General features: G+C 39.6%; 2 protein-coding genes across 2 annotated transcripts; one reads left to right on the top strand and one right to left on the bottom strand.

Annotated features, from left to right (window-relative positions):
• The first annotated feature begins 475 nt into the window (after positions 1-475).
• LOC139148066 (uncharacterized) lies at positions 476-8,356 on the top strand. Its single transcript, XM_070719345.1, has 5 exons — positions 476-652; positions 3,037-3,701; positions 5,780-5,936; positions 6,535-6,670; positions 7,034-8,356. Exons 2-5 carry the CDS (start codon positions 3,058-3,060, stop codon positions 7,168-7,170), a joined length of 1,074 nt encoding a protein of 357 aa, XP_070575446.1. The 5' UTR covers positions 476-652; positions 3,037-3,057; the 3' UTR covers positions 7,171-8,356.
• A 1,048-nt stretch (positions 8,357-9,404) lies between these two features.
• Positions 9,405-23,743, bottom strand: LOC139148065 (uncharacterized). Its single transcript, XM_070719344.1, has 7 exons — positions 23,413-23,743; positions 16,914-17,079; positions 16,068-16,221; positions 14,178-14,366; positions 13,035-13,328; positions 10,963-11,118; positions 9,405-10,439 (listed from the first exon to the last, which is right to left on the bottom strand). The coding sequence occupies exons 1-7, from the start codon at positions 23,621-23,623 to the stop codon at positions 10,164-10,166; spliced, it is 1,446 nt and encodes a 481-aa protein (XP_070575445.1). The 5' UTR covers positions 23,624-23,743; the 3' UTR covers positions 9,405-10,163.
• Positions 23,744-24,533: the final 790 nt, after the last annotated feature.

Below are 24,533 nucleotides of genomic sequence, written 5' to 3'. Positions count from 1 at the left end.
CTTATAGTCCATATCAAAATAATCACCAAGTTATTTCACTCCACTCATATTCACCGTGGCCATGGAAACTGTTGAGAATGGTGCGAATCGTTCGGGTGTCCCATTAGAAGAATCAAGGTCTCAGGTTTGTGTTACACACCTGAAAATAACATTGCAGGCAAAAATTGACAATATTTTCCACGAAATATCATCATCATGCAGATTATGTTATATCAGCAAATATATTGCTATTGGCCATTTGCTTTTTTCGTACGCTAGCGCCAATTTAATAAAGTATGGAGGTCTTACAAAGTGTGATTTCAGTCATTTGTTATTTTTTAGTGGAGTGGGGGTTTCGAGTCATGAATAGAGGTCCCATATGGATATGACTGAGTGTTCAACGAATCAGATGCGACGACAACAGCGTCCTCTACCGGCAAACATTGTGAGCTGCAAGCTCATTGTCACTGCAAAGGGTCACTGGTTCAAGGACACATGCTTCTGACGTCGACTGAGCTCCGATGTTTTCATCGTTGACTTGTACCGCTGATTCGGTTCGGGCCATTTCACTTTGTATACATCAACCCGTGCCAAACACTGGTTTCTGATTGTAACGAGGAAACGGCAGAAACGAACTCTGAGGGGAAACGTTGTTTGAAAGCTCAAACAAGGGGTAAGCAGTAGACACTTTACGAATCTTTCCAATGAGTGGCGTGACTTAATAGCAAACTTTTCGGTGCATGCTTTAATGTTGTAGAAAACCGATCATGTTTTCAGGGATAGCACTGCTCTCGAGAAAGTCACGGGTATTTGGCGGCATGTGAATACAATACAGATCCTATATTTATATAAGAAATACTGAAGGATGTATTTGTGTCAAAGCTCGATTGGCCAAACTTTATCTTACTGATCTTAGTTAAAATGCTGTTCAACAGGACGCATACCAGACCTTGTCAAGGGTGAGTCTTATGCACGTTGTTGTCCTCTGCTTAGGGCCATGGCTGTTCGCAGAAAACAGGGTCACGTCGATGACCTTCAGAATCCGCCAGAAAAAAACCACACACACACACACACACACACACACACACACACACACACACACACACACACCCACACACACACACACATACATACATACATACATACATACATACATACATACATACATACATACATACATACATACATACATACATATATACATACATACATACGAGAATATATACATACCATTGAGAGTGACTTGAACACAGGGCCATTTCGCTTGGATCTTTAAATATCGCTGTATTTATGCTCACAATAGATTGAAGCGGAGGATACACTCGCTGACGTATGCAACCTTTGGCTGGTAAAAATGAACTGTATTAAACTCTAATCCATATGAAACTCACTAGGATCGGCGCGGGTGTTCATCATCTGGTTTTATTGACAATGCAATAAAAGAAAAAACTAGCATTCAATCACCTGTACGCTATCTATAGTAATTATGCCACAATTTACATACCAAACAAAAATGCACATTCGCTTCGGAATGAGAGTTAGTTGATTTTCGATTAACATTCAATCGCAACCATATTGCTTGCAACTAACTTTGAAAGGAAAGAAAGACAAATTATTTTCATCTTATTTATTTTTCCGCATAATATAATTTCCGAAGATTCATTGAGTTAATAATGACAAATGCAATACAATAAAATGTTCATATTTCCTTTAACCCATGCGCAGTTTTGTCATGTCACATGTATAGACACTAGAGTGTGAAAAATATACAATTCATCTACCTTTTGCGGTGCAATTGGCGGAAATCGTTGCCCAGGGCAACCATTTTTCCATTACGTTGCTTGTTTGAAATCAGGCGAGATTAATCACAGCATGAGAATTCAGTTCCAGGTGTAGATGAAATGTAAGCCCCTAATCGAAGCAGTAATACGTAACAAACGAAAACTGTGAGGTTACAGTACCTCTGGTTAACAAGACAAAACATTTTGCCGACTATATAGGGTATACAGCTTTTCTACAAAATTGAGTTTCCTGATTTTTAATGTTCAGATATTCATAAATGACGCACTTTATTGATATTAGATATAAACTCAGTAGGCACATCCTCTTACACATCCTTTTTATGACATTTTAGATCGTGACGATTGCATGTCCTAATTACATGCCATATCATGATTATGATTATAAACTTTGTCGAGAATTTTATCATTTTCATTAAAAAGATCGGCATGGAGATCTTAAAGAAAAATCACAACAAATGAGGAGCACTACATTCAATAAAAATAATAATCGGTAACTAAAAATATTAAATTTGATAGAATATATATGGGTAATTCCGTAGCAAACGCATCGGCAAATTGTAAACAGAGGCAACATTATATTTTATTAGATGGCTCGTATATCGAACGTTGGGGGCCGCGTGGTCATCATCGGACTGAAAGTTAACCGAAACTTTTTTCAAATGACAATTTTTGATGTAAAAATGTTGAAATTTCATGTTTTGCATAGAAAATCCGGTTTTGGAAAATTTTGCAGAAAAATTGATAAACCGCATAACAGTAGTTTGAATATATCAATGCGCCATTCGATGATGAAAATCGTTCCATTTTGTAACGTATTTTCGTCTGAGATGGAAACAAAGCATTGGATTATCATTTGCCAATAAATCTTAATATTTTGAGTGAAAACTGTGTAAGAGAGACATGTAATAAAGACATTATAGCCCAAAAAAGGGACTATGTACCCTCGGGGCAGGAGACAATTTACCCTCCTTACGTCGGGCAAATGGTCACCTACCCTCGGGCACATTATCCCATGTTTTGGCAATAATATATAATACCATCATTGATCATTAATAGCTGTATGCTTAAATGATATGACTTGGTCATAAATTGCGTGTAGTATACTCACACACGATAGAGCTGATTTCCATCAATTATCCTGTTTTTTTTAGAAGAAATCGTAAAACTCAAAGCGGGTGCGCATCTGAATATCAGATGACGATATAACGCTGAAATGGGTCATTTCCGATAAACAGAATATTTTTGCTCTTTTTAGGATTTAAACCAATTACGAGATATGAAGTATCTGTTGGCCATTAATTTCTACCAGGGAGGACCAAATTTTCACTACGACAACTTCAAGATAGGACTATTCTACGCCATCACACGCAACAGAGCTATAGTAACACTACCTTTTGCAAACCATTATGGTCATCGGGACGAGTCATTTTTCTGGTCGTTTGATGACACCTTCGAGAGAGGCAAACTGGCACAGGCGTTACCAGTCATTACACCAGAACAGTTCCACACACTTTGCAATGGATCTGTTGAAGTTATGTTGATGAATCCGTACACGGAAAGAAACAGAAAAAGTTTCTCTGTCTACGAGCATGCATACAAGAAAACGCGGTCAAATTTAAAGGAAGTTACGAACATATCGATGCCTTCCTTTGAGGACATGCCTGAGTCAGCCGAGGAAAGCCAAAGGCGGTACCTTAACATCAATAAAGTGAAATGCCTTGGCATGTTTAAACCGCTTGACTTTTGGAGGATAATGAAGATGGAAGTAACGCATCGCCGGAAACGTCAAATCATTGATCTTATCGATAAAAACTTGAAGAGGACGCCCTCATTGAGGCATAGAGTTGACGCCATCTTGTACCACTTGTGCCAAGGACGGCCATTTCTTTCAATGCATTGGAGAAATAGGACCGGAGAGGTGTAAGTGTGACTTAAATGCAAATGATCAAATAATGTTTCAATTTTAAAGAAAGACTGTAAACACAAATAATGGACATGTCGTTCTCACATTTTACCTGCATGTCAAATAGCCAGTTCTCTGAGTATCGTTATAACAAAACATAAAGTTCAAATTACCTCTGTGATTAGGAGAGCTAGGGCAGGTCCAAGAAAGGCAAATTGAATCACCATGATTATTAATCGATATAATAACAAAAGGCTGGTTGAGTGATTTTAAACATCAATGCGACGTTGTTTTGCTGACATCCTTGTTGACTTCATAGCTGCCGCTGTTGCTATAACGATGTCTCCCTTCGGTTTTGTCCGTTTGCCTGTTCAATATCTGAAATGAAATCTGGTACAGAGGTGTATTTTGCGAACAAGCAGCAGATTCGAATTTTGTATTGTTCATAGAAAGAACATGGTGCATGGGTCGCCTTTGGTACATTCCAGTCAACTGCATCTTTCTTGATGCGATCTAATATGACACCTAAACGGTTTTTACTTCGGAGGCTACTGATCAGCTTTGTCTCTTAGTAGATAACATGTCGTTAAAATTGACAGAAGGACGGTATACTACAAAATATATATGAATTTGTCCATTTTGTTTTGTGATGCTATCCGATATGGCTGCCAGGCGGCTATGTCTTCAAGTTTCTGTATGTTTGGAGTAATTATTCAAACATACATGAGCTGATCTTTTTTCAAACTTAAAGTTTGTAGAATGACAATGAACTTCTAGGTACATGTTCGCATCAATACATCAATATTTTGTGCGATACGGCCCGATGTTGGACACTTGCTGGATACGGTAAAAATTGATGACAAGTTGAAATCAGAACTTGGACGATACTCAGAGTTTCACGCTGTCCTCTGTAGCGACCATCAGACGAATGGTTAAACTGATCTCATGTAATTCTACGTAATAGATTCTTATCTCCATTACTCGTGTTACCACATAATGTGCTTGATGACGAGCGTGGCTGCATTACTGGTGTTCGAAAGGCAGTATCTGTTTTCATTCAGGGTTTCCGGTGATGAGTTCTGATCGTTTGTTTTGGATTTGTTTGCATTGATGATTAATGTTTTTTCTGTCAGACATAGGTTGCATCCCTTTGTTGCATTGGAGTATGTTGTCGCATGAATTAGACATTTCTTTCAGGAAAAATAAAATCGTGCCACATCCTTATAAGAAAACTGGACTGTAATTAGTGCACCAGGCTTTTGACATTGGTTTCAAATATTTTGACTGGCTGAAACTATTCACTACTCGTATAACACCAATATTCATTGGATTGAACGTAGCTAAAAGTCCCGAATCCTTGTCCTCCTGCCGCTCCAGGATCGATGACAGTTCTTTTGGCTTCCTCCCACATCGTTTACGCAATCTGCGTACAAGTGGTTTCGTGACATAAGAAGATTGTACAGAATTACAACACTCAAGAATCTTCTGATTGTATCCAGTCAGTTTAATAGGATGATGTTTCATAATCCAGATTGCACGATTCGATGAGCTGTACTCCGTTCTGGACCAAAAGCTGCGCTTGCCCTCAGCTATCATGGTATAAAAAGTCGATCGAAATAGCAGTACATTTAATCACTATATGTCAGTATCAATTACAAGCACAGAGTTTGCTGATCGCCCTCCGACTCGTGTAACAGCTGGACAGGATCATAGTCAGTTTTAAGTTACTCGATCTTTCATTTCAAAAGGGAAAAAATCTCCTCATTTTATCAACGAGTACGATAATACTTTCACTATTTCATGTAAGTGTACAGGTCACACTTTTGAACCATTTAGCCGGTTTGGAAAACAAATTGCGGAGTAGTATGGTTTTTAAGATGGACATAATTTTTCAAAGGAACAAAGATAAATCTATTATGTTTATGTATTGATGTCATAGGATGCAGCTAGCCAAAGCTCCGACAATACTTCAGACACTGAAGGAAAGTACAACACTTCTAAAGGACGTTTGAGTCAAATTAGTGTTTTTATTTATTTTCGGACCTTTTGTCGTTAATTTCTAAATATTAAACTGGCCCATGTTTTCTTGTCGCAGGTGTCAGATGCAGTTACGAAATGCATGGAAACTTGACTGTAATAGGTTACTTACTTACATATCCATGGCGTCCAAGAAAGTTGTTCGTGGAGTGGAACAGATTATGGAGGAAAATAATTTATCTTGTGTCTATGTGGCACATCCTTCATATTCTTGGGTTTGTATCTAATCTTTGTATCAAAATGCCATCCAGCATCACAGAACTGTCATTTTATGGATTGATGGATAGATGGATGGGTAGATGGATGGATGGATTGACATGTATGTATGTATGTATGTATGTATGTATGTATGTATGTATGTATGTATATATGTATGTATGTATGTATGTATGTATGTATGTATGTCTAGACGAATGCATGCATGTATGTATGTAGGTATTGTGTATGCATGTATACATGCATTCATGGACGTGTATGTGTGTATTATGGAAGTAACACGAACACACAAATGCAAATAACCCCATACTTTGTTACGGACACCCGATATACCGCGTTTAAGACGATATCCTACACAAACTTTGAGTTTTACATTGTATCTGCATGTCGAACTGGTTGACCCAATCTGTGTCGCTGATTTTATATTGAAGAAAGGTGAAAACGGAGCGGTAAAGAAAGCAATGTGTTGATGCTATAAGTATTCATTGTGATATTGTGTGATATATGTGCGTTTTAGAGCTGTTGTCAGCGTGGTCAATCTTGAAAGTACAAAACGGTGCGTCTTATCATGATCTTAATTTCTTTTTTGATTGAAAGGAAATCGTTGAACTAATGAAAGCTAAAATACCAAACGTGTACACTTCCGAGGATATCTTGGCGCTGGACATTCCGGAGGTAGCAAATTTGAATGAAAACTATCTTCTGTCACTGGTAGAGCAGGAAATTGTGTATCGTAAGTACGGTAATGTAATCGTATCGATCACAATCATTTGAAAATGCAGAATTGTGACTATACAGCAATTTATATTGCAAAAGTACAAGATTCAAAAGGTCACAAACGAAACCAGATGTACACTGTCATATGCTACTACCAAAGCTTGCCTACTCAGAAAATAAATGCTCTTTGCCTTTCACAAAATCTGAAAAGGCTATAACTTGAGCAAATCGAGATTGTACATGTCTGTACTTGCGCTTCTAAAACGTTTGGTGAGAAGAGCTTCAATTTTATATTTAAACATGCAAAGCGTCACACAGACGGACATATATTTTTTGCAAAATTAAACCATTCTGAAAGATCAACTATTGTATGTTGCAGGTGGTGTGATTTTTATCGCAAGTCTGACTACAAACTGGTCGGAGTTTGTTGCTCGCGAGAGAGCAGCAGAAGGAAAGAAGACGCTTTTCCTGAACGAGGTTCCTGAAGTCCCAAAACACTTACACAAGCTGATATAACAAACACTAAGTGCTCAGAAACCTTCCTCGTGCTCGGACATCTCATGGCTTACGTTGAAAGGCTGGTTTTGGCACGGCACAAAATTTCCCGACTGTACAGCCATACAAGCTTTCTCCCGATTTACCTCGATCGTCTAAAATTTATGTCAATATTTTGTTTGTACCTCTTGTTGTTCACAGTATCTTTCTAACGTACGTTCCTCTTGACCTTGAAAGCCTTACTGTGATAGCATGGCTGCAGACTTGGCCGTGGCCGTCTAATCGAGTGAACATGGCCATTTTCTGTTCGCAAATAAACCCAGTGATATGTTTATAACATTCTGTGTGTTTTCAGTGGCATGGTTGACATTCGACCAAGCGTTTCACGACTGTACCCGGATGGGGTTTCTGTATTCAAGATAGGATTGTGTGAAGCAATTATGATAACCAAATGCCAACGTTGGAATACCAGTAACTGGAAAAAGGAATAAAAAGTCAAATAAACAGTTTCAAAAAACTAAACTCCTAATGCGTCTGAAATAGCTGATACTTGTGACAATATCTCATTATTTTCTTCCACAGGACATGACAATGATCGAAATCGACGTTAGTCCCTTGTCCCGGGACAATCTTGGGACTACTAATGTCTGAAAATGTTTGTCCCTTGGGATTTGTCAGATCGTCAAAAATTGTAATCATATGATTGAAAATTAGTTTCAGGGCTTGGAAATGGTTGTCCACTGAAACTACCATATAGAAAACTTTATTTGGAGCCCTGACATTCTCCCTAAGTTATGCCTAAATACACAGTATTATCTTGCCGACTCAATTGTATGGAATTGTTTGTGAAGCAGTCGGGTACTTGTGACACAGAGATGCAAGGCTTGTTTTTTCAAACTTTGGCTACAACTACGCTGTACTACTGTTAAAATTACATAATGTATCAGTGAGTGGATAAGCGATGACCAGTTCCAGTGGTGAGCGATGCGCTCTGAGTATAAGCATACACCGTGTTGCATACATACACTAAAGTAATCTGAGATTAATTCCGGCTATGATGTAGCCGGTTTTGGCGGGAAAGAATACAAGTGTATTTGACTTTGATTGGTTTGAGATCAATCACGTCAGAAAGAATTACAAACATGTGTTAAAAAGGATATCAGGAAGGAAGTAACAAGATGGTAATCTACCCTCATTGTCAAGGAATTGAGAAGCATAACATTTCTAAACATCAATAAATTGTGTGCAATATGCACTGCTACACTGACAAATGATTTCTAGCTGGGACTATTATTCAGCTCTCAGCTGTAATATTGGACATTGCAAACATTTTGAATTGAAAGCTGAACCTTCAGCATTTCGATGTGATTTTAGATGTGGGACAGGAAAGTGTGTTTTGCAGCTAGAATAAAAATACTGGAAAATACATAATAGCAAACGGAGTTCAAACTGAAAGTAAGGACCAGAAATAACATTGCATTAATATCATATATAGTGACATTAATATCATCAAAAGACGGTTTCATTATATCTACAATATTTAAATTCATAAACATTTAATAACGTCACAAAGGTATCTTCCTGATGTAATTAATTCTGAAAACAAATTGTTCCATCGGATTCAAAGGCAATCGCAAGCTAAGGCTCACATAATGTGAATTCTTGGAATTCACGTGATGTGAATTCACTTGAACGGGAAGAACGAAAGATTTTCCTAGTCAGCAATGATTATGCCCCGTTCAAGAATGGCCTAGGAACTGTCATGTGTGACAACCAGGCAAAATAAAAGTTAAAGGCAAGCAGTCGTCTTGTCTGCGCATGTCTCACTTTCCTGTATACGAACAATGTACCGGGTATAGTTCTTCGACGCTGTTTGGTCAGAACGTGTACAAACGGGTACAACATTCTGAAGTTCCATTGCATAACACATAACACAGAATACATTTTGTTGTTACTTTTGACCCTCACCTCTCCAGTGTAATATTTTATCAATATTCTTGGTCATTTTGACCCGTACGACCCTTGAACGAAGTGCGGACGATATAGCCGATTAACAGTAAGGAAAGGTCAACTTCACGAGAGCTAACATGTCAGAAATTGAATACGCAAATATGACCTTATCATCACCTAAGACAAGTCTGAATTACCGTAAAATTGACATGCACAGTGCATTTTGTAGCTTTTAGTAATTACAGATAATACATTGTCGAAATATGAGAACTCTGTCAAGTATGAACATGAACGTGCGTCATTAATAAAAGACAATCTATTTTATTCTGAAACAGATTGTTCACATAAGTTTAGTATTGAAAATGAAGTGATGTTTTATATTAGAGAAGTCTGCTTTGTGTCCCTTCATGTTTTCTTGCAGTCTCACTTAAAGGAGTCCTATGTGATATATAGATAACAACGTTGATGGGTTTGATACATCGAATCCAAGAGGAATACCGTACGCAATCGTATAACTGAGAGTACTGTAATTGGCAAAGTGACCACATGAAGAATTAAACGAAATGTTCTGAGAGAGATATGTGAGATTGAAATCAAAGGTAACTGCATATAGCGAATATTTACAATGACGTCATTCAATTTACACAATATTTTATTGCAGCGCACTGCATGCAGAACTGAAGGTCACGGTGTGCGACATCAACAATGGCACAGCGGTCACACTCACAGGAAATACGTTAAACACGCTGATGTATGTATATATCAAGTAACTCCTGCGCAGTCACATTGTATTATTATTATTATTATTATTAGTAGTAGTAGTAGTAGTATTAGTAGTATTAGTAGTAGTAGTAGTAGTAGTAGTAGTAGACGACTTTATTTATAGAGGGTAGTTTGAGTTGGTATTCAAAATGTCCATGAGACGGCGCTGTTTTTAAAAAGCGGCCACCCGCTTAAAAGCTGTAATTGGTTAGATTTTCTCTTTCCATGGTAACTGTCGCAAAATTGGAACAGGTGACAGTATACCTTTAACTATTGAGGTCTGATACTAAACCAAGCAATACTCAGAGTTCTTCGTGTTGTCCTCTGCTCTGCAAAGCATCTCCTGTAGCTCCCTGATTCAGCATCTCATTGCCTTCAAATGCTCGTATCTGGCTGTCCTGTTCTTCTTCCATTTTAAGCAGTTCCTCCATTTTGTCTTCTGAGACAATGTACTCGCCCAAGGGTCCGGCGGGAGGCGTCGTCATTCGCGAGAATTTCTTGAGTTTTTCCCTGTCGAAGGCGAGAATTTCTTCTTTGGTGACAAAGCCTTTTCCTTGCTCATCAAGGAACGACCACACCTGTACAGAGAGAGAAACCGGAAATGGTCAGTGGATTTAGTTTAAAGAAGTTAAAATGTTATCATAAAGGGCAATAGAGTTCAAAACACTGTCAACAGTTTCATGGCATTTATGACGTCAGTGATATGTTTATTTCATGATCCTGTCGCCAAACTTTGCTTTATCATTCAGTTAAAGACCTTCAACTATGCAAATGAACTGTTTTATCCTCTTCAGACTGAAAGTATGGTACAGGTCAGCACTGAAATGAAAGGCTAATTACACGGAGCCTATAACCTCTTGGATCCTCCAACACTTTGATTAAAGCCCTATTAGCTGAAACTTTTTGCAGTTTATGTGCCACAAAAATAACTTCCAATCGCCGGATAAATCTTCCAATTATTACCAGCCATATTGTCTCTGAAAATGTCACTCTTTCAATCCTTGGTGATGGATTTGGTCAATTAAATAAATCACAGAAAGTACATGTATTATCAAAGTCACATCTATCTATTGCTATAATATTAGTGATATTATTGCTTACCTTATCAATAGATTGCACTTCATCGTCATCATCACGGCCTGCTGTTATTGTTTGGTAAGCCTCTGCAAATATGTCTTTTGTCAGCTTACCATCTTCCAGTTCATCAAGGAGGAAATCTTTAATTACACGTACGTCTCCATAACCAATGTCAATGGTCTAAAGTCGAATGTAATGAAATATAAATATTATCGTAGATTCACAGGGTGACACAGATCAACAGGTGGTTCGTCCTGCTATCATTCAATAGAATCAGGGTGGCCGACAGAGGAGTTGAAAGAACATTTTCTGCTCACAAAGTACCAGTGAAATACAAATTATTACAAACCATACGTGCAAGCCACTGACATACAGGCAATAATTTCAAAACCGATAAATAATACAAATTTTGCAGTACGAAAAGTATATCTGAATGTAGTAAATTATTTATTCTAAAATCGATGTGCCCTGGGAGCATCACACATACAGTGACTCCTCACAGCTCCGTTGTTGACCCCTCTGCGCCTCCAGATAACACATGTGTCATGTTTTATCTGATACTGGTGACGCCAACTGGTAAATTTCGTGTATTTTATAAAATCATCACAAAACATGTTCCGAAAGCTAATATACTTATTACACATATTTTTGACCTTGACCAAAAAAATGGAGGGGGAAAGAAGAGCTGTTCATAACTATCCTCCAACTGGAACGTTCGGAAAATATACCCTTCTACTGAATCATGATGCCCACTGAGATGACTGCCCTAGGCTCCAGCATCTATAGTCTGCTCGCTTCCTGCTCATCACAACAGTTCAAGCTCCCCTCTGCCGGGCCCTTTCCCCTCCAATGAAATGGCCCATGGCCCCCTCTATGTGCATATTCCTACATGTACATTTCATGTACGCAACTATTTATCTATCACCCAGACGTGCGCGTCCGGCAACCAAGATCAACGCCAAATTATTCAAGCCAAAACTTATCATTTCAATCTTTAGACATTGCTGCGGCCCTCTAAGTTAAAAGTTGAATATATCCTGAAGTTCTATCACTCTCGGCATTCCCCTCCCACTACCTATTTTCCAGTACCCCGGCCACACGAGAATTTTTTTCCCGCCCACTCCAGTCAGTTTGATAAAATAACTGAAATTTCTTCCCCGTACACTGTATATGGTGACTTTTCTCCCCGCCCGCTCATCAGTTTTTAAATTTGAAAAAATGCGTACGAACACCTTTTTGCACGAACAGGTTTGTTAGCGGCACCTGATAGTCCTATGAGTTGCACCTGAATAGACTTGCCATAAGTCTACGGGCTCATAAATATCAAAACAGAGTAAATTGAATAAAATGAAAAACTTCAGCCGAGTAGACTCTCACGTTGACGGATGAGGTAATCGCGAAATCGGAGCAATATACTCTGGCAGGCTGTTGCGTAGTCGTGGGTTGAACACGATTGCCGCCAGACCAGCCATGATATCGATATTGCTGTCGAGTGACGCCAAGCGACTGTGGCCAGTCTACCTTGAACAGAGAGAGACATGATAATGCATGATTTCTGGCACACCTGAAAAACACTGGACCCGCCTTTCTTTAACTATTAATGACTACTTGACCGAGGATACCTTTCGTTATACAAACATTCCCCCTAGGATAGTTTTGAATTGTACTGCAGCAAAGCATTCTTGTTTTTTCGATTCTGTTTCACGTGAAAGTCAGTTGAAAACACACTTTCAATGGAAAATAAGATGAGTAAAGATGTACAACAGTGGTATTGTATTAAGACGTCAAAAAGCTCATTTTATTACTAACTTGGCGCCTTTATACTACCTCTTGAGGGATTCTATACAAACAATTCTATAAATACTTAAATGGATGCCCTTGTGGTTGATTTTGACTTGCACAAAACAATTTTGTTTCTGACGTCTGATGTATACTATCACAGGGGTGCATGTGCTAGAAATACGTGAGGCAATTCCTGATCATGACACCCTTTGCTCAAAGTACATCAACTAAACAGGGACGGCCGTCCAAGAAATTAACAACCACGAAAACACAGCATCTCCATGAGTTTATTTATACCTGGCTAGAGTCCTTACCTTGTCCCCTTGTTCGTATGTCCACATGACATCGACGTCAGCGAGAGATGAATAATTGTAAGTGAAGTTGTGACAGTCCGTTTGGTTGAAGACGCCGTGGGTAGTGAATAGCGTTGTAACTGATATACTGCGTCCGTAGGATCGGACTTGGTGCACGTACTTGCTAGGAATGTATATGCAGTCACCGGGTAGTAGCGTGGTCCATATCCATTGTACCTTGCTGAGCTCAGGAAATGTCACCATATCTATGCTGTCTACGTTTATAGATGTGAACCCGGAACCGGCATCCACGGGCTTCATAGTGCATTGAATAAATGAAAAGAAAATAAGGTGTTTGTGAAAATTGAAGTAGGTATATCCAAGGCTGTAAAATACTATGTTAATGGTAAGTAAACTGTGATATCAGTTGATGATATATAGTGAATACTCAGGATAAACCCTCACACAGTCATGGCTAAAGTAAGAATTGAATGGATGCAAAGTATGAGTGGTCAAATAGTATCCCTTCTTTCTAAGTATGATAGAATGATTTCACCGATACCCTTACACACGGCGAAAACGTAACCAATCACGGTATTGGGTTTGTCATTCTGTGAGTGTATTCAATATATTCATTTAATATTTCTGTCAAACGCTGCAGTTAAATTCCTGTGCCTTGTCCGGTCAGTGTATTACGGCCACTACAATAACATGGTCAGAAAGCAGAACACTATAAAGGTGGACAGACTCTTGTTCTATTCACACATGCAGTTTTCATTCTGAGCTCCGTCCCCGGACCTCCCTTCATTGACCTCGCTCTACCCCGTTCACATGTGACGGTCATCACTAGACCGTTCCCCCTCGTTGCTAAACCGTGTGACTCTGCAGACACATGGCTGTTTATGCAATGCAAACACACTGCCTATATGGGTGTACTTAGCTATAGAATAGGAATTTCATAGTCAGATAACGCGAAACAGAAAAAAACAATCTTGAAGTTCCATTCTATTTTATTATAAAAAGGATGTACTTGGTAAATTAAGATACACTCTATATAATGCCATCCCTATAAAAACCCTACGTACGAAATGGCCTATTCCAGACTTATCTTTTTATCATTTCTGAGTTACAATCGCTCCTTACATTAGTTGCGTAGTACCATACCTTATACAAATCGAGGTATCTGTTGTAATATGGATCAATCATCATGAAGTCTTTCCTTCCAGCGAGAAGACAGTGAATATTATGGTCCGCGTCATAGTGGATTATAGATGCTGTACCACCGCTACTCATCCAGAAATTTAGTTCTTGTATGTTATGTTGAAAATTTCCACAGAAAAGACACGCTGGTGCCTAAAATGAGAAAGAGAGTTGTATTTAAGCTACAGTGGTATTACCTTTAAAAAGAAACTAGGGTGTAGTTTCATTCCCTCCATGAAACAGCGCCGCCACAGGTACAATACTAAAGGGTTTTAGAAAGCTGTGTAATGATGTGTGCATTGATAGCTTTTTCCCAACAGAGACTATCATTTGTGGCTGGGAATGACTAGAAATAAATACGCAAATTCGTGTTCATTGGCAGAACTTGCCATTTTTTTCACTTGCATGATACACTTGCACACACTCTATCAAGACGCTGTGGGTCATAGTTCATCAACAAAGGAGAAACCATTTGTTTTCATGGTGGAGTTTTGGAAATGGAATTGTCGGTAGGTGAAGGAGATGATGTACTGCAATTACTTGAGAAAAACAGACCGACAATTAGAGAAAAAAGCTGATGTCACGGTGACGGAAAAAAATACTGGTATATCCATTTCCTCCATCCACCCTCCCAAATAAATCGAGAGCTTCCCGAAAACGAAAATTGTTTCCAAGTCTATATGTATGTCATTGACGTCATTTGTGGTTGCGATATCAGTACTCCACATCAGTTTGTTCGTGTTTTGACAACTCCCCGGAATCAATCAAACTTAAAACCATCAACACAGTTGATGTGTGACTTAACCATTGAAATTCTCGAAAAGAGTGATCTTCGAAATAGCCAGAGACTAAAATGAAGTTAAATAGACCCGTGGACTGAATGATTCAGCTGTGCGGTTGCTCCAGCACGAGGTCGCCTTGCTCCACACCGCACACGGCTGAATCTTGCTGACTCGGTTTGAAAGACTGGGTGCCCTCAGTCCACAGGCGGCCCGGACTTATTGAGTTTTTCTCACTGTTTCTCTATCAATTCCTCTCTTTTTCTTCATGCTCTGACTGATCGGAGTAAATAAAATAAATGGTACTATAGCCAAACCTAGCTTCTTGACTCTTTATTTATTGTACACCCCATTACAAGGACGTTTATCTCTCATATACACTTCTTGTAATTAATCAGTCAACACAACTTATTATGCTAAACAGCGGACTTATCAGGGATTTTATGGGTTGGTCAACATTGCGAAAGATACAGATGTTGACCAACCCATAAAATCCCTGATAAGTCCATGGATTAGCGTAATTAGATGTGTTGACTAATTAATTACAAGATGTGTATAAAGAGAGATAAACGTCCTTGTAATGTGGTGTAAAATAAATGAGATTCAAGAGGCTACGTTATATTATAGAATCATTTATTTTATTTACTCCGATCAGTCAGAGCATGGAGGTACCTCCATGGTCAGAGCATGAAGAAAAGGAGAGGAACGGATAGATAAAACAATGAGCAAAACTCAATACGTTTGGGCCGCCTGTGGTCAGTCCTGGCAAGCTGGACGCGTGATGGCAGTACAGGCACTACATTAAAATGGTATTATGACCCAAGGAAGGAAAATACCTGCATGTGTCTGATGACTACACGAAATTATACATACTCGGAAGTTTGAGCAAACTACAGTATCCGGATACTAAGTGGGATGCAATATAAGGAGAACCGCGCCGAATGCTTTGCGCGATGAAAATACAGATTGCAGAGTGCTGAGTCTGAATAGAGTCACGACACGTCGGATTTATATATAGCTCTATATATCATTGTATATTGCTTCGGATTATATTGGAAAGAAAATGTTACATCACCTCTACTTCGTGTCTCATTTCGTTTGGCAATAGTGACACTATGTACCAATTCTTCTCTTCGTAGTGTTGTAAGAAATGCCTCAGGGTCATTCGCAATTTAATCTGCGGTCGACGTTCAACCTTCCTTTCGATGATAACGTGAACATCGTGGTATCTATGAAGAGAAGGGAAAATCTGTACGTGTCATAAAGGAGAGAAAAGGGTCAATTTTTGTCGATGGGCTGTCATTTTATTGTGTAGATCATATTATCATAATATTGCCGCATTTCACTTTTCGGCACAGTCCCCGACCACAGCGTGATTATATTGCACCTCTCTCACGATCAATGAATTTTTTACAGTATCTCAGAGGTTTTGTTTTTTTCCCACATATGTACCATTGTCGTCGAGGACGAGTGTTGCTCTTCTGTGAAGCAGTGTTCAAAATGTGTAAAACTGGTTGCAATATCGGAATACTAGCCGATATCGTGACCTTTGAAGTTATCACTGCACGTTATTTAGCTCGGAGAGCAGATTGACAGATACTGGACGGTTGAAAGAAACCTCTGTTCAATGGTAACAAGTTCAAACACCTGGCAATAGCATGTACATAGCTGCAAATCAACACGTACAGGGCACAGCCTGGGCTATCCGTGCCACTGATTGAACTTATATGGTCATAGATTACTGAAAAATTGCTAAGACATGCCGACTGACCAAAACACTGAAAATCTAATATAAATTCAAAGCCGCAATATTAGACCAGTATATATCATGCTGTGTTATTAATGTTACTGCAAAGTGACACGTAAATTTAGATGTTTATACTGCGTCAAATTCTGACGAAATCTAATTTAGGGTACCCACTTATCATCCAGATAAGCATCGGTCCACTTCTGATTGGCCGATGACCCCAGCGCTCCACCCTTCAACACAAGGGGTTCCAACTTCGTCACATGCTTTTCCCAGAATTCCTTGGGGTGGATAAACCTGTCATACTCCGTAACCTTGGCATCGGGTTCTCTATGATGACCTGCCAAAGTAAGAGTATATTAAGATACTTCAAGGCTGGTGCTTTTTCCTTGATGAGACTCGTCAAATACTATAGAGAGGAATATTTTTGCGTCGGTTTATTTTTGGGTTTTCTATTTCTATCTATTCACTGCGGAAGATCTTGTTTGTTCAAATTACAGGTGAAAGCCCCTATGTTATTTGTGTTTGTGTTGTCGTTTCTTTTGTTTAGCGGGGGAATAATGTGTAAACAAAATCCTTTGTTGGGTTTCCACATTGCCTACGGCGCGCCCTCGTTTTCGATCGCTGTGTAACTCGTCATCCCTGACATTTCTGTATTGTTGATAATATTTACTCGTATTAAGGTATCATGCACCTCAATTGAAAAATGGACGTTTGCTTTAACTACTGAAAGGTAAATTACACCATTTTTTGGGTCGCCGTTCAAACGTGCTGTGTACGTGAGAAACACTTTATTAAATTCATAACGACCGCCATCCCTGTTTTAACTCTGAGGAGAAACTTACATTTAAAATCATCAAGGACGCAACTGCAGACGGTTTAAATTGTGTGTACTCTGAGAACTTCAAAATAGCTACTGCCCACAAGCCGGGACAAGTATGTGATTTGATGCTCCTTATTTCTGTTCCTTTGGTGCATTCTGATTTAATCGTAATAAATGAAGGACAACGGAAGATTGTGTTCGTGTATTCATTTTTGTGTAGGAATTGAAATGATTGGATGAGCGATGCTCAAAGTTGCCGTTCGATAGTGTATCCCTCAGAATTGTACACGTACAACTACGGTGACACTCCTCAACACGTCAAGGTGACTTGAATTGCGTGGCATGAATGATCGACGTAACGAAAACCTCTAGTTGTGAACAACGTTCCGTACTACGCATATCACATGACCTTTGACCGCACTGAATATCGAACTCTAACCTCAAACTCGCTCGCCGAGGCTAGCTATTTTAGCGAAAAATCGACAATCCTGTTTTCCTGCATGTAGGTAAAGCTTTGAAAAGTATCATAGCTTAAAGTATACATATAAGACTTTACAACAAACGCAAATGTTTTCGTAGGAACCCAAGGGAAAGAGAACACGATGCACGACACACAATGGCGACGATTCACGTGTATGGGGACCTGATGATGATAAACGTAGCGAAAAATGTTACTGTTGATCCGCGATAAAAAAAAATCCCGTCCAAACAACAAACATTTACTGAAGCTTACATCGATCATCAGCTTTGCACTGACTAAAAATAAAAAAGCTAGGAACCATGTTCTGTATAAGGCCGACTCGAAAAATGTGCTGTTTGATAACCCAACCTACCTACTTTTTACCTGCCGACCCTGAAACTTTTTAGAGTCACGTAAACAGTGAAGTAGAAAAAAAAGAAAGAAAGACACCGTAAAATCACGTGTTCGTAATTACCTGGCGTTTGATTTTTGCTTGAACGAGGACGTCTTTTATGTTTTTATTCCTTGTATATGTATGATACCGTGACGTTTTTCTGGAAATGTTGTGGCCAGCTGTTTGACTCCCTGAACCCCTAAAAACTGCATTTATATAAGCCAGCTCACTCACAGTCCCTCCATCCATGGATAGAGGGACTGTGGCCAGCTGTTTGACTCCCTGAACCTTTGAAAAATGCATTTATATAAAACTAAAAATATTTTGGAACAAAAAATCCCTTCCTACCTACCTATACCTACCCTATTTTTGAAAACCATGTTATCGGAACAGCACAATTTATTTTTGTGAGAGTTATTTAAACGTGGATGCTTTTTTATATTCAGTCTGTCAATAAGTAATTCAATTGCGAGGCGAATTTTACAATTTTTGTACTGTGTTTCTCGTACATTGCGAAAGTAGATTCAAGTTATCGATAATCATCGATTATTTCAATTTCCCAACAAAGTGGGTGTGTCTATAGCGCCGTCAAAGCTGTAAAGGACCCTAAAAGGTGAAACCACGGTCCTAGAGGGACTTGTGGAAACAAATGGTGCTATTAAACGACATTTCACCACAGGCGCGGCCCAAAAATTATTACTGAGTTTTTCTCACAGTTTTCTCTATCATTTTCTTTCATTTTCTTCATGCTCTGACTGATCGGAGTAAATAAATAAATGGTTATATAACTTAACCTAGCCTCTGTGACTCTTTATTTATTTTACACCCCATTACAAGGACGTATATCTCTCATACACACACCGTGGACTTATCAGGGATTTTACGGGTTGGTCAACATCGCGAAAGATAGGAAAGGTTACTAAAAATTGCTCCTTTTTCATTTACATCTCTATCTTTGCAATGTTGACCAACTCTTGATAAGTCCACGGATTAGCATAATTGACTAATTAATTACAAGATGTGTATATGAGAGATAAACGTCCTTGTAATGGGTGAGTTAAGAGGCTAGGTTAGATTATATAACCGTTTATTTTATTTACTCCAATCAGTTACAGCATGAAGACACAGTCCCTATATCCATAGAGGGACTGTGATGAAGAAAAGGAGAAGAACTGATAGAGAAAACAGTGAGAAAAACTCAATAATAACCTCATTAATACTGTCTGGGTGGGCTGTGATTTCACGAGCTTTCATAGACATGAGGTCCTTCTGTGGTACGTCCATGATATACCACAGTCTCTGTGGTGGAGATACTGCGAATATACATGTGGTAAACCTTATGGCTACTGAAAGAGCCGACTGTGGACGTATAGGGAGGTATTACGTCAGGTGCAGCTAACGAACAATGCACTTTTAAAGGGGTCCTTACTATGATGAGATATATTGTACATGATCAAAGTAATGTGAACTGACTAATTTTAAGTCAAGAGGGTAATTTAATTTAGCTGTTCATAATTTGCCCTCCCACTGAAAATTTTTCAACTTACCCTGCCGCACTCAACTTCATTTTTACCCGCTGCCCACATATTTTTGCCTGTTTCCCCTCCCCACTGTGAATGTTTGAAGCTCCCCTGCCCTGTGGCGTCAAAAACTTGCCGATTTCCCCTGCCCTGGAAAAAATTCCCCTCAAAATGTTGTCATTCCATTTCCCCTGCAGACATGAAGGTACCCTACCCTGTGAAAAAAACCCTGTCGATTTTCCCTGCCCTGAGAAAAAAAATTCCCCTGAAAATTAACATTCCCAAGCAGACATATACTGCAGTTGCCTTCTATTGGTTTCCATCTCGCAGTACATCTAGAGTGAGATGTGGGGTCGATCAATTGATAGGCTAAGTAGTCTGAGTAACCTTTAAAATGTATAAGTACTTGCCTTGTGTCCCCATCCCCGGCAGCAACGTACCATGGCTCAACTTTCCCTGTCCCCGTTTTAAACGTAGCTTCCACTCTCCTCGTTTTTCGCCAAGCCCTGTCCCCAGGCCAATCAACCAATATCTACCCTGCCCGACAAAAAAAACCCTAAAATTTGCTCCCCTGCCACCTAAAATATGTCCCTGCCCTAGCAAAATCAAATTTCCCCTGCCCTCAAAAATTGCTTCCGGAATAGCTTTTTCGATGAATAGCTCCGTTGGCTGCACCTGTTACGTGTATTAAATACAATTGAGGTAAAAGGTTATATTGTAACGCCCCTCCCTGTAGAGATTTTATCTCGAAGCGTCCCTCACGTGGCCAAGACGTGTGAAGGTCATTGACTCAGATCGTACGAGAAGCAGATAAGAGATAGTGTAATAGTTTAATTAATTATTGGTTAAGATTTCATTGAGAACAATCGAGAATGGGATATTCCATGGTGTGATCTTATTTAATCTTAAGAAACAATCAAAGACTGGCGGGAAAATTACCACGTGATAACTTTTGTAATTATGTAAGTTTAGAGATGTATTTAACTTTGTAGAGAGCTTAGACTAGAGAGAGACGAAGACTTGAGATCAGACCGTTGACAGTGAACGACACGGTCGCCATCTTGCAATAAAGTACAAGGTTGTGTTACAATCTACATCTTGGTGTGTCGGCTTCAGTTACTGAAAGCATTACGATCCAGGCTGGTACCTCTCAACTCGTAATTCCCCTAACTACGAGCGCAACAATTTGGTGGAGAATCCGGGTATACTGAAGCAGCACGGCTGTAGGTTTCTGAGATCTGGTGGTGGAGTCAACGAGGGGCGTGTACGAGAGATGGCAGACCCCGACGAAGGACCACTGAACCAGCAGCACGAGCGAATGTATGGTGATATGTAGCGGCTCATCGAAGATGCACCGCAGCGGATGGAGGTGAACTATGACCGGAGAGACGAAGGCGGCTTGCAGACATGGACGCGTGCCGGACGTCCGAGGTAGGCAATGTGACATTATTAATGTTGGTGCTAACGTCATGCCTCGAAGATACACCGGACGAGAGAGTGGTTGTCTACAGAAATGGCTCAAGAAGTTGGTAATGTGTGTGAGTTTAGAACAGATACGACCAGCCAACGTCAGCGATGCTTGTGGTTCACCTTCCAGTCGGCTTTGTAAACACGGACTGATTATGTGACGAATGAACTGACAATCATAAGAAGCAGAATTTCGGAATACACCCACCCATAAAATGCGACGACAACGTACAAGATGCATGACTTTTCAGTTTTGTTGACTGTATTTTCTGGTAATTTGGAAACCACTCTTTTATTAGGATAATACTCTGGACTTGTATGCAAACGAGGCGTCTTTCTTTTTCGAAGTGTTGTTTTGTTTTGTTTTTTTGATGAAGTTGAAGTTATGTTGTTGTTGAAGAAGTAAGTGTAAGGAGTTGTGGATGTTTTGTTGTGTATCTCCCCTCAGTTGGCTAGGAATGCCAGTGCTAGTGATCCGTAAGTGATACAATGGTCCTTAGTTTTGACCGATGGCCTGAGGAATTGAGTTTCTGGAGATAGAGCGATAGTGAGGTTTATCGCGTTTTTTGGAGTTTTTGAAGTTGTTGAGGAGGTTTTGTGTTGATGTTTTTGTTGTTTTATGTTTTATGAAGATTTTGGAGATAGAAAGAGCCCCGAATGTTGGCACGGAAGTTGCTATTTGCTACAGTCTAGTGATGCCTAACGGTCGTTACTATGGTTACCCTGAACCTTTGACCGTGATATCAGAATACACCAAGCAAAATTACGTCATCCTTCTCAATGTACACCCCCTTCCAGTTAACCCACCCTTTCAGACAAATTCAAGAAAATTATCATTGATACATGTTACGATTTTCGAATGATTTTTACAATTTTCGAATGATTTTCGTCTATTGTATTTTATGTAGAATAGTTGAACTTTGAGTTTGTAGTTTGATGTATTTTAGTGATTTTATTAGTATTTCTGTAAGTATTTTAGATGCGTTAATGTTAGTCTGTAATTTTGTAGGTGCACGAATAATGACTTTATGCTAACTTGTAAAATATGTGATTTATGCGTATTTTAACCACACTGCCTTACGATTAATGTATTTTTTTTTTATTTTAAGTAGATTGCAATTGTCCGCTATCGCCATGCTTCGTCACTCGTTTTGACCAGCGAGGACGCTGGTTATAAAAAAGGTGGGAGAGTGTAACGCCCCTCCCTGTAGAGATTATATCTTGAAGCGTCCCTCACGTGGCCAAGACGTGTGAAGGTCATTGACTCAGATCGTACGAGAAGCAGATAAGAGATAGTGTAATAGTTTATTAATTATTGGTAAAGATTTCATTGAGAACAATCGAGAATGGGATATTCCATGGTGTGATCTTATTTAATCTTAAGAAACAATCAAAGACTGGCGGGAAAATTACCACGTGATAACTTTTGTAATTATGTAAGTTTAGAGATGTATTTAACTTTGTAGAGAGCTTAGACTAGAGAGAGACGAAGACTTGAGATCAGACCGTTGACAGTGAACGACACGGTCGCCATCTTGCAATAAAGTACAAGGTTGTGTTACAATCTACATCTTGGTGTGTCGGCTTCAGTTACTGAAAGCATTACGATCCAGGCTGGTACCTCTCAACTCGTAATTCCCCTAACTACGAGCGCAACAATATCATGTAGTTAGACTGCCGCCCGAAAGTAGTATAGTGTACTGTGGCACGTACACAACTCATAAAAACACCTTTATATGCACCGCTTTATTAGTCTCGACACAATCCGTCCACGAATGGAGGAAAAAAACGAGCACCAAAACATATTAACCTATCATGGAGGTAGCTCTTTCTACCTCCATGATCCTATTAAACCATATGGCATACTACTACAGTAAATTCAATTGTAATGCGTGTTCTCACAGCTATCAGCAGGAACCTGTTATGTGGAAGGACCGTCCAACAACTGACCGTAAACACTAGGAGTTCACGCATGTTTAAGTTACGCTGAGGTTATATAGGGACCTTACCAAATGGTTTCATGTGTCCCGCCGGATGAGCCCCGTCGCCGACTTTGTCGACCACTGGCGGAAATCGGACATCTCTGTGACTCTCCCCGACATCGCCAGCATGTCCGTGAACCGTTCCATCCTCCGAAAAAACCACACTGCAAGGCAAAGTCACTACCAACGCTATAAAGAATACGGAAGTGAGAGAACAAGGTCCGTCCGATGCCATCATGGAAGTACTTTTATAGGTCACTCAAGAGGAAATAGTTGTTCACTCGTTTACATATCAATGCCTCATTGAATTCAAAAGGGACAGAAACTTTTCAATGTTGTCTTATGTAAGCTCGTTGACATATACTAGTATCCTGAGTGCATGAGGTGAACCTTCCTGCGACTCAGACATAGAGGGTCTATGACTCAGACCAGTAAAAAGTGATATTATAAGCGTGACAAGGAACGGAGTTCCATGGGTCAAGGTTCTGTTGATCCAGGTTTCGACAGCAACGATGACTGCGTCACAGTTGCAGCCGACAATACGCACGCCCATCTCACCGTATGATGTCCCATGTTACAGTATTTAATACTGAAAAAGAAAAAGGCAGCAACGTGTAGCTACAGCAGTCACAATTGCTCTACAGAAATAACCCATAATAGTCGAGAAGTTTAATGCCTTATAGCACATACTGAAGAGCTAGCCAGGGGACCTCTTTCGAATTCACCTTTCAATATGTTCAGTAAAAGCACCAAGAATGGAGGGACTGTAAGCTTAGTACAAGTAAGCAAAAAGAAAACATGGGACGCCTGCTACACCATAGTATTTGATCTGAGTTCTGACTGTGTGATCACGGCCGATAAATGCCCAGGGCTAAACTACCAGTGACCTCTCTGAGGTGACTTGTAGTTGTAAAATGTGGACGGGTGATATCGCGCGCTGCAGTAGTATAATCGGTCGTGATATCAACTGGCCACACTTACATGTAATGACCGCAAGTCACGTGCCATTGTTACGCTGAAACGAATTATACTAGCTTTTGAATAACAACTTCTAATATAATAACAATTTTGGAAGTGAATTTGCATACTGGCATGTCTGAACGGGACAAAACCCAGGGACAAAAACGTTCGTAGTTGTATGCTGACAT

The sequence above is a fragment of the Ptychodera flava genome, chromosome 13 (genome assembly GCF_041260155.1).
Source record: "Ptychodera flava strain L36383 chromosome 13, AS_Pfla_20210202, whole genome shotgun sequence".
NCBI classification, from domain to species: Eukaryota; Metazoa; Hemichordata; class Enteropneusta; family Ptychoderidae; genus Ptychodera; species Ptychodera flava.
This window is presented reverse-complemented; position numbering and strand designations above follow the sequence as displayed.

Bases quoted from the DNA above. Each gene is read 5' to 3' on its own strand.
- LOC139148066 (XM_070719345.1), top strand. From the start codon at position 3,058: ATGAAGTATCTGTTGGCCATTAATTTCTACCAGGGAGGACCAAATTTT. The intron at 3,702-5,779 runs GTAAGTGTGACT...TTCTTGTCGCAG, and splicing joins AGAAATAGGACCGGAGAGGT to GTGTCAGATGCAGTTACGAA. The intron at 5,937-6,534 runs GTTTGTATCTAA...TTTGATTGAAAG, and splicing joins CACATCCTTCATATTCTTGG to GAAATCGTTGAACTAATGAA.
- LOC139148065 (XM_070719344.1), bottom strand. From the start codon at position 23,623: ATGATGGCATCGGACGGACCTTGTTCTCTCACTTCCGTATTCTTTATA. The intron at 16,222-16,913 runs GTGGGTACCCTA...TTCTCTTCATAG, and splicing joins GATGCTTATCTGGATGATAA to ATACCACGATGTTCACGTTA. The intron at 11,119-13,034 runs GTAAGGACTCTA...ATTCGACTTTAG, and splicing joins CATACGAACAAGGGGACAAG to ACCATTGACATTGGTTATGG.